Genomic DNA, 10,462 nt, shown 5'->3' on the forward strand with positions numbered 1-10,462 from the left:
GTCAGCTTTCCTGCTCCTCTGATGCTGCTTGGCCTGCTGTGTTCATCCAGCTCTAAACCTTGTTATGTCAGATTCTCCAGCATCTGCAGTTCCTACTATCTCAGAAACAATATTGAAACTGTGACATCTTGTCCAAATGTATTAACTTTCATGTAGTTCTTGTGCTGAAACAGGATTACATGTTGACTGACTTAATTGGATGTGTGTGTATCACTGGCAAGGCCAGCATTTATTGCCCATCCCTAATTGCCCTTGAACTGAGTGGCTTGGTCAGCCATTTTGGAGGACATCTAACAGTCAGCAACATTACTGTGGATCTGGAATCACATGTAGGTCAGACCAGGTAAGGATGGCAGATTGCATATCATAAAGAACAGCAACGAACCAGATAGGTCTTTATAACAATAGGCAGTAGTTTCATGGTTGCTGTTAATGAGATTAACTTTCAATTCCAACTATTATTATGTAAAGGAGATCAAAAGAGTCATGTCCATCTGTTTACTTTTTTCCATGCTTTTGTCAATAAGAGTAACATTTGTGCAGTGCCTTACCAGAAACAACATCCCAAGGTGCTTCACAGAAACATAATCATAAAAAGAAGTGGAAGTTGAACTGAAGAGGGAGGGAAATATTAGGAGAAATGACTGAAAACTGAGTTAAAGAAATGGGTTTTCAGAAAGGACCTAAAAGTGAAATGAGTGGTGGAGAGAATTTAGAAATGAACCTGAAAGCAGAATCTGGAGATAAGTTAAGGTTTGGCAGAATGAAGCATGCTGAAGGTTAAGGGATTACATCAATCACTTTTTCAGAATTTCCTTTAATCATTATCGTTTCCTCTCTTAAGGAAAAGGAATGATTACGCTTATTCAGTTAATAAAAAGATAAAGCATGAATGTGTGATAGGCCTTTTTAATAAACACTGGTCTACTGATGTAATTCTGTATGTTGTGAATACACTAATGCAGAATTGTCATCACCACTGGAAAACTAGTCAAATCATGTGGTACTAAAGCTAAATAAGTGAATGTCATCATAGTCCCAGAGGCTGCTTTCTCAGTAGAGAAAAATGACTGGCTGTGACTTTAACCTGAGGGCCACAATGCCTCAAGCAAGGGGTGAGATTGAGAAGGTGGGACCTCACAGTGACCTCAGCTTTTAGAGGAATTGAATCATGTTGTTAGTATCACTCTGCATTCCAAACCAACCAAGCAATCCCAAAGCTAAAATTAATTTTGTGAGATAATACTTCGTCGATTTAGAGAAAACAGTCTCTGGATACTTTGAAAACTAGCAGTTCACAAAAAGAATGAGTTTGAAATTGAATTAAGGAGAGCTGCAAATTGGGCATCAAAATCAGGTATTCATTGTACATTATGAACATTTTTCTTTCCATTAAAGCCAAAATGGACTGGATGTGTAATGGACAGGGAATACATTACCATTTGTGATGTACCATCTGCCAAAATTGGATTTCACCCCCACATGTTTTCTAATTTAAGGTTTGGGGACTTCCTAATCCAGAAAATCAATGATTTATTTTGTTACAGTTGAGGTAACTGGAGAAAATCAGCCAGAAATTAAATACATACCCAGCCCTGTTTTGGAAGAGTATGATTTCCTCCCATTTCTACTGTCATCACTGGCGCATACAAAAGCTACAGCCAGGAAATAGCTGACCTGTTCCAAGGCCTGCACCGGTACATTTGTGAACATACTGCTGTACATTCAAAAAGAACTTGCAAAATGTAATTTTCATTCAACTCCATTGCCACATGCTGTGGGAAAATCGAGGGTGTGCCCTGTAACTCTCATTGCGACATGGCTGAAATTGAGAATTCATCACTGAGGAATTGAGGTGCATCCCCTGACTGTGAATCCATATGTTGGTGATCTCAGATTCGATGTATTTATGTAATCTCCACTTAACTAAAACAAATAGCTAGTGACAAGAGTTCATGAGTATCTCCAGCATGAAATAGCGTACACTTGTATGAAATGCTACAATAGCTGCACGGAGGTAACAATTTGAGATAAGTAGTTGAATGTCTTCACAGAAATTTTTCTGAAATTTTTGGTTTGGGAACTTAACTCATAGCACAGTCATAGTTATTTGTAATTTATTTTTCTAAACGAATTTCATATAGCATTTGTTGCCAAGTTAGGAAAATTTAAATGCATAAATGTGTCAGGATTTCAGAAATATATGGATTTATAGGATGTTAGAAATGGTCATGAAATTCAGCAATATATGTTCTTAGCACATCATTTCAAAGTTGTGAAATGTTTGGAAATTATTTTCATGATGTCTTGTTTTATCTCACAAATGAGATGACACATTGGTAAACTAGATTATTTTTTAAGATTTGCCATAAAGGTAAGGCCAAGGATAACGATTTTTTATTTCCTTCATTTAAAGAGCCTCATCGTCCTTGGGGTAACTGCAGAAGGTGCACAGAGGTTTGCGAATCAGCTGTTGAGTTAGCCAAGATTTACAACATTTTTCCAGGTCAAGTTGGTAACAGAGTGCTGCTTCACATAGATACTGCATAATTTTGATTTTCAAAATACTTCTGAATCTTTAATGATGTCTAATGCCGGCAAACTTACTGAGCAACAAATCTCTCAGACCATAGATCCTTTGGAAAAAGATAACTCTAAGGATGATGAACTTACTGCTGAATTGGAAAAAAGGAGCAGAAGTGGTATAATTAATGAGCCACTAAGCAAAGTTCTAAAGAAACCTCGTACATCAACTCGCTTTTCTACATTTGGCAGTACCAGCTCAATGAACGGGCAATTGCCAAATGGAAGTATCTTAGTACATGGAAAAGAATCAACAGTTGTTCCAAACAGTACTACCTCAAAGCACAAAAGAGTCTCGCACATGCTAGATAAATCTGACAGGTCACTGGAAAGCTCATCAGAAATGCAGAATGAAGTGCACATTGCTTCTTCAGACCTTCAAAAGCAGGTAGAACCTGAGCATATTTTCCTCTCCAGTGAGCGAGAAGCTGGGATTTCTGACATGGAGGTGGTATCTGCTGCTGAGGCAATAAGCAGTCCTGTTGATTTACCCTTCATGAGTGGAATTCCCTTGAATCCTGGTGTTTTTATTATGACTCCTGCTGGGATATTCATGGCAGATAGTGCACTTCAAATGGCCGGTCTGGTAGAATATCCGTTGCAGAATGACCTTGCTTCAGCCATTCATTCTGGAAAAAAGAAGAGAAAGCGATGTGGCATGTGTGAGCCCTGCAGAAGAAGATTAAATTGTGAGGAATGCAGTAGCTGTAGAAATCGCAAAACTGGCCACCAAATTTGCAAACTGCGAAAATGTGAGGAACTTAAAAAAAAGCCAACAGCGGCGTTGGAGGTAAGGGTAACTCTATAAGGATTTTTGTTTCAGTTATTTTCTTTTGCCCCAAGCTTGAGAAAAAACTGGGTAAAACCATTCAAACTGCATTCACTTGTGGGGAGAAATAATTTTAACATAATGAAGTGCTGCATTTTAAGAGTGGTGCTTGAAGGATTCACGTAGCCATCAATGCGTTGAGATTGTTTGTTTGTTTGTTTTTTATATCTCTGCTAATTTTATATAATAATTATTGTACAGTATTTCCCTTTCAGGAACACAAGTTCTGCTTAAGCAAAAACTTCAATATTTATGCATTTGCACAAATGACAGTCTGGTCCTTTTCTAGAATTTATTTTCAACTGCTGTAACACCACCCTGTTTTCATGAAATCTGCAGTCTGGATCTTAATTAGCAATTATTGATCCACAGTCACACAAGATACTATTTAAAAAATCACTCGTAAATGTTGTAATCATCCATCCTTTAAAAGATAAGTGGTATTTTACTACAATACCACCTGTTGGTTTATTATAGTGTCATAGAGCTATGCAGCAAGGAAATAAACCCTTCGGTCCAACTCGTCTGTACTGACCAAATATCCTAACATGATTTGGTCCCATTTGCCAGCATTTGGGCTATATCCCTCTAAACCCTTCCAGATGTACCATGTACTCATCGAGATGCCTTTTAAATATTGTAATTGTATCTGCCTCTACTACTTCCTCTAGCAGCTTGTTCCATACACGCACCACCCTCTGCATGAAAAAGTTGCCTCTCAGGTCCCTTTTAAATCTTTTTCCTCTCACCTTTGAACCTATGCCATCTGGTTTTGGACTCTCCTACTCTGGGAGGAAAAGACCTCTGCTTCACCCAATCCATGCCTCTCATCATTTTATAAACCTCTATAAGCTCACCCCTATGCCTCCAACATTCCTAGCTGAATCAGCCTCTCCCTATTACTCAAACCCTCCAATTCTGGTAATATCCTTGTAAATCTTTCCTGAGCCCTTTCAAATTTCATAACATCTTTGCTATAGCAGGGAGATCAGAACTGAATGCACTATTCTAAAGGTGGCCTCATAATGGTCTGTACAGCCGCAACATGACGTCCCAACTGCTATACTCAATGCACTGACCAATGAAGGCAAGTGTACCAAATGCCTTCTTCACCACCCTGTCTAGCTGTGCCTCCACTTTCAAGGAACTATGCAACTGTACCGCTAGGTCTCTGTCCGGCAGTGCTCCCTCGGGCCCTACCATTAACTGTATAAGCCCTACTCTGGTTTGCCTTGTTGCTACTACATAATTATCTCTTTTTTTTTGTTTAGTCAACAAAGTATATTCATTTAAAAACAATGTTTTAATGTTTTTTGTATTTTCAAGTATGTAACTTAAAAACTAATTTGGTATGTGTAATTGTTACTAACAGTGGAAAAATGTAATTCCAGGAATAGAAGAGACATGTGGTATGTTGGAAAAATGTATTTATGGTTTTTTTTTAGAAAGGGTATGGATGTGAGTAATTTTTAAAAAAATTTCAGGCTTATCATCTCTGCCTTCAAGACTTACAGCCACTCATATTACATAGTTTTCTGTACCCTTGCCTTTTTGTCACTCAAGTTTATGTTTAACTTTCCCATTGCAAAGTTAGATGTTTGGTCTGTATTTTCTAATGACATGTTTCATTTGGATTCTGATCACAAGTACATAATTATAAGTTTGGAAAACAGAATATAACAACTGATGCTCAAAATTTGCTGTGATACCTTCAACAGGATTGTAGTCAATGGAATTAAAAGTTGGGAGAGGTGTATAACTGGCACCCATTTTTCACTACTGCTAAGAGTCATCTGGCCGAATAACAGTCTTTTTAAGAAAGGAATTCTGCCATCCTTCCCTGGTTGCCCTGTATGTGACTTCAGATCTATGCACTGCAGCAGGCTCTGAACTGTTCTCTGGTATGACACAAGAAGCCACACAGCTATGCAAACTGCTACTGATGAAACGTAATAAGAATAAACCGACACAGATCAGTCACCTTTATAACAGGCACCTGATTTGTATATGGTAAAGGTGCACTTTGCCCAATAGACCCTAGGAAGTCTCCCTCACTGACACATGGGAATTTGTACCAAAAATAGGAGATCTAACCTGCAGATCAAGCAACAACTTGACAGTCAAAAGTAAAATATTTCAGCTGCCTGTTGGATATCTAAACACAGAAAATGATAGCAATACTCGGATCATGTGGAGAGAGAAGCAGAATTAACGTTAGATGTTTTGTGATGGAAGATTGCAGAGCTGTGTTATTGGCCTGAATCTACTAAGTAGTTGCTGTGTCCATCGCCAATTTTTCAAAGAACTACACCATTAAATTCCCAGGGGAAGTCTGTCGAAGTTAAGTGGAATTGGGGAAAGAGTGGAGGCTCCCTCTTTTTACAGCAATGACTTTCATATTCTGACTAACGTTTAAAGGCCCAATCTTTTAATAAATGGATGAATGAATGATTGGTAAGTGGATGAGGTGGGTAGATGGACTAGGCGAGTTAGATGGATAGGTTGGTGAAGTGGGTGAATTGGGGAGTTGGGTTGGGGACATTCGGATCAAGTTGGATCGGTAGTCGGGTTATGGAGGTGGTAATGGTTTAGTCAAGTGATCGGGCCACTGTTAGTCAGGTATTCACGGGATAGTTGGTTCTAATTGGAAAGAACTAATTGGGTCAGTGGGATGCTCAAGTAGGTTCGGTGAGGGTCTGTAGTTGGGCTGTCAGATGTGTGAATGTGAGGTTAGGGAGGGTGTGATCAATGATGCGGGGGGGGGGGGGGTAGTATTTGGATTGTTGAGGGGGCGGACGGTATGACCAGGGGTCAGTTGTGGAGTTACCTGGTTGTTAGACCAAGGCATGGATTTTATGGCGGGAGGTTGGATGACCAAATAGCCTGCTGGCCGTGAGCCAATAGGAAATCCAGCTGCCCTGCAGCGATCTTCTGCTAGGGACAGCCATCATTCTCTGAGAATGGAATATCTGCATGTTGGGGACTTCAAGCCCCATTTCTAGAGATCTGTGAATAATGAATATATATTCTGGCAATAGTATCACCAACCTGTGTTCCAGAGCTAGCCACATCCTTAACCAAGTGTTCCAGTGCAGTTACAACACTGACATCTACCCAATAATGTGAAGAATTGACCATAAAAGGCAAGACAGATGCAACACAGCGAGTTACCACTCTATCAGTTTACCCTTAATCAACAACAAAAGGATGGAAGAGGTTGTCGACAGTGCTATCAAGTGGTACTTGCTCAACAATAACCTGCTGTTCCATTCCTGATCTCATTACAACTTTGGTTCTAGACATTAAGGCAGCATTTAACCAATTGTGGTGTCAAAGAGACTTAACAAAACTGAAGTCAGTGGGAATCGGGGTGGCGTGGGGGGGGAATCTCTCTGTTGGGTGGAGCTACACTTAACACAAAGGAAATGGTTATAGCTGTTAGTCCTAGGACATCACTACAGGAGTTCCTCAGAGCAGTGTTCTAAGCCCGACCATCTTCAGCTGCTTCATCAATGACCTTCCCTTCATCATAAAGTCAAAAGTGGGAATGTTTGCTGATGATTGCACAGTGTTGAGCACCATTCATGACTCCTAAGATACTGAAGCAGTCCATGCTCAAATGCAATGAGACATGGATGACATCCAGCTTACACTGATAATTGGTAAATAAAATTTGCACCACGGAAGTGCCAGGCAATTATCTTCTCCAACAAGAAAGTGTTCAAATATCCCTGCTTGATGTTTAATGGCATTATAATCACTGAATTACCCATTATCAATATCTAAGTGGTTACCATTGACCAGAAACTGTGGCTACAAGAGCAGATCAGAGCCTGTAAATTCTGCAGTAACTCGTTTCTTGACGCTTCAAAACTTGTAAGTCATTCATAGAGTCATAGATACATACAGCACAGAAAAAGACCCTTTGGTCCAAATTGTCCATGCTGACCAGATATCCTAAATTAATCCAGCCCCATTTGCTAGCATTTGGCCCGTATCCCTCTAAACCCTTCCTATTCATATACCCATCCAGATGCCTTTTAAATGTTGTAATTGTACCAGCCTCCACCACTCCCTCTGGCAGCTCATTCCATACACACACCACCTTCTGCATGAAAAAGCTACCCCTTAGGTCCCTTTTAAAGCTTTTTCCTCTCACCTTAAACTCCCAAGACATGAGTCAGGAGTCTGATGGAATATTTACCATTTTCCTTGATGAGTGCAGCTTAATAACAATCAATAAACTTGACATCATCCTCATCAAAGAAACAAACTTCATTGGCATCTGATCTAACACATTCAACATTCACTACCACCATCAATGTATTGTGGCAATAGTACGTACTATCTAAAAGATACACTGCAACAATGCACCAGTCCTTAGACAGTACCCCCCTAGCCTCTGACCTTTTACCACCTAGAAGGACAAAATTAGCTGGTATATGGGAATATCACCACCTGAAAATGTTCTTCAAGCCACACACCAATCTGATTTGGAACAAAATTGCTGTTCCTTCCATGTTTCTGCATCAATATCCTGGAACTCCTTCCCTAACAGCACTTTGGCTGTATCTACATCACATCAAATGTGACCGTTCAAGAAGGCAGTGCACCACCATCTTCTGAAAGGTCATAAATACTGGCTTTGCCAGCAATACAACTTTCTGTGAACAAATATTAAAAAAAAAACAAGAGACCACTGAATCACAGCACTGTCATGGCGCAGAAGGAGACCAGTCAACCCATCACACTAGTGCTTCTGGGAAAACTAGCAAAACTTGAGAAGGAACAAAGTGTCTCATGGTCTTGAAGGCAAATTCAGACATTTTAAATGGAATGGGATTGGAGACCTGAGCTAGCTGCAATGGGTCTGGTTTTAGAGAGGGAAGTGTAAAGGAGTGCTACCATTTCAGGGCAGAGATTCCCCGGATAGACAACTAAACCACCCCACCCTCCAAAAAGTGAGGGTGACCCACTTTCATCCACACCTTTTATCTTGAGGACTGAAAATTGGCACTTCCCTTTAGCCTCCCAGCTGCACATATTAAAGCAATAGATGTAGAATTAGCTCCTCAGGTACCTCCTAATCAGTCATTTAATTGTCTCAACAGGCCTAAGGGTAGGTGGGCTGCCGAATATGTTACCCACTACCTGTCATAAATGTAAAGGATCAGTGGGAAGATGGTAGCCTGGCCACTTGCTTTATTTTATGTAACCACCGTCCACCTCCTAATATGCTGGCAGAATGCTATCAAACTGACTTCCAAGTTTTAGCTGTCTAATATTTTCTGGCTAACTATCCAGGTAAGTACAGTAATCTTAGAATCAGAGACTTTCACATAGGATTCTGGGCAGAGGGGCAATTGCAGGTAATTTCCTTGTAGGTTCACACCACAAGGCCTTCTACAAGGTCTTGATGTGCATCTTTCATCATCTGTTCAGTGATTCAGAGACCAGAAGATTTAGGCCATACATTGTGTTTCACACTCCACAAGTGCTGCCTGATTTCCTTGTAGCAGTCTAGCATGGTCAGAATCATAACTTTCAGACAATGTCCCAGATTCCTCTGATGATCACTGGCTCTATCCTGTCCCATCAACACACTACAGACCCGTCACAACTGGGAGCATAACAGTATACAATAGTGAGGGCGCAGAGACCCCAGCTTTAGCTGTGCGCCTCATGAAGATCCATTGTATCATTTCAAAAATGAGCAAGGCAAACTGCTGATTATCACCTATTTCTGTCCCTGAACTATTGAATTAATGTTCCATCATGTTGTAAACAACTTTTTAGAAGCACTGATGGCAGGAAAGGTGCAGAATGAAAAGGATGTCAAAGTCCATCATCAAGGGTGGCTCAGTAGTGCAACTACTGATCAAGTTGGCTGAGTTCTGAGGGCAAAAATTGGATCTGTGATAATTGGCGACAACCGATACAAGGAAAGAAAACCTACTTGACCTTGTCCTCATTGATCTACATGTTGCAGATGCATCAATCCATTACAGTATTGGCTGGAGTGACCACGAGGGAATCCTTGTTGAGCTCAGTCCTATTTTCACAGTGAAGACACTCTTCATTGACACCAACACTGTACTAAATATATTAGATATAAAACAGAACTATTGGCCATAAGGCAATTATGCTTCACAACAATTTCTAAGCTTATAGCCCAGAATATCCCTCCCTCACTTTAGCAGCACCAGCAAGCTAGGAGACCAATTTTCTTTCAATGAGGAGTGTAGAAGAGTATGCCAGAGATGGCACTCATTATTCTTAAAGTTGAGGTACAGATCTAGTGAAGCTGCAGACAGGATTACTTAAATGTTAAGGTACAGAAACAGCATGCTTTTTCTAAGTTAAGTGATCTCACAGCCATCAGATCAGTAGATCAGACCAAAGTTCTGCAGTTCTGCCACACTTACTCATGAACAGCACTGAATGATTAAGTAATTAACAGGAAGTAGAAGTTGTATGAATATTCACACTCATTATGATGGCAAAGCCTAACACTAAAAAAACTGCAAGGTTTGCGTTCTTCTTTAGCTAAGGCTGAGTGGATGATCCAGCTTTCCCAACTCCTTTAGATCTCACCATTGTCAAAAGTCCGTTTTCAATAATTCACTTCACACCACAGGACAGCTATGATAGCATAGGGCACTGGATATTTCAACAGCTATTGGCTTTAACAATTTTCTGGCTGTAGTGTTCAACTCAGGAGTTCCAGAACTGGCTATGCCTCTAACCAGGCTGTACCAGTACAGTTTCGACATTGGTATCTACCCAATGACAAAAGAAAATTAGCTAACTACTATCTGTTCGCAAAAGCAGGATTAAGTTAACCTAATTCAACTAATTGCCACCTCATCACTTTTTCTCCGTTATTAACAAAGTGATTGAAGAGATTGTTGACAATCAACTGACTTTTATCTAAAAAATACTTAGGTGCAGAGCTGGATGAACACAGCAGGCCAAGCAGCATCATAGGAGCAGAAAGGCTGACGTTTCGGGCCTAGACCCTTCATCAGTTTTCTGATGAAGGGTCTAGGC

At 40.3% G+C, this 10,462-nt stretch overlaps 1 protein-coding gene across 1 annotated transcript in view; it reads left to right on the plus strand.

The window, feature by feature from the left end:
- Positions 1-75: 75 nt before the first annotated feature.
- cxxc5a (CXXC finger protein 5a) overlaps positions 76-10,462 on the plus strand; it is a 19,713-nt gene continuing 9,326 nt past the window's right edge. The window contains exons 1-2 of the mRNA XM_020527602.2: positions 76-343; positions 2,417-3,373. Coding sequence (XP_020383191.1) covers positions 2,582-3,373 — 792 coding nt within the window. The 5' untranslated portion in view covers positions 76-343; positions 2,417-2,581. The remainder of the gene's footprint in view (positions 344-2,416; positions 3,374-10,462) is intronic.

This window comes from Rhincodon typus, chromosome 12 (genome assembly GCF_021869965.1).
Source record: "Rhincodon typus isolate 14 chromosome 12, sRhiTyp1.1, whole genome shotgun sequence".
NCBI classification, from domain to species: Eukaryota; Metazoa; Chordata; class Chondrichthyes; order Orectolobiformes; family Rhincodontidae; genus Rhincodon; species Rhincodon typus.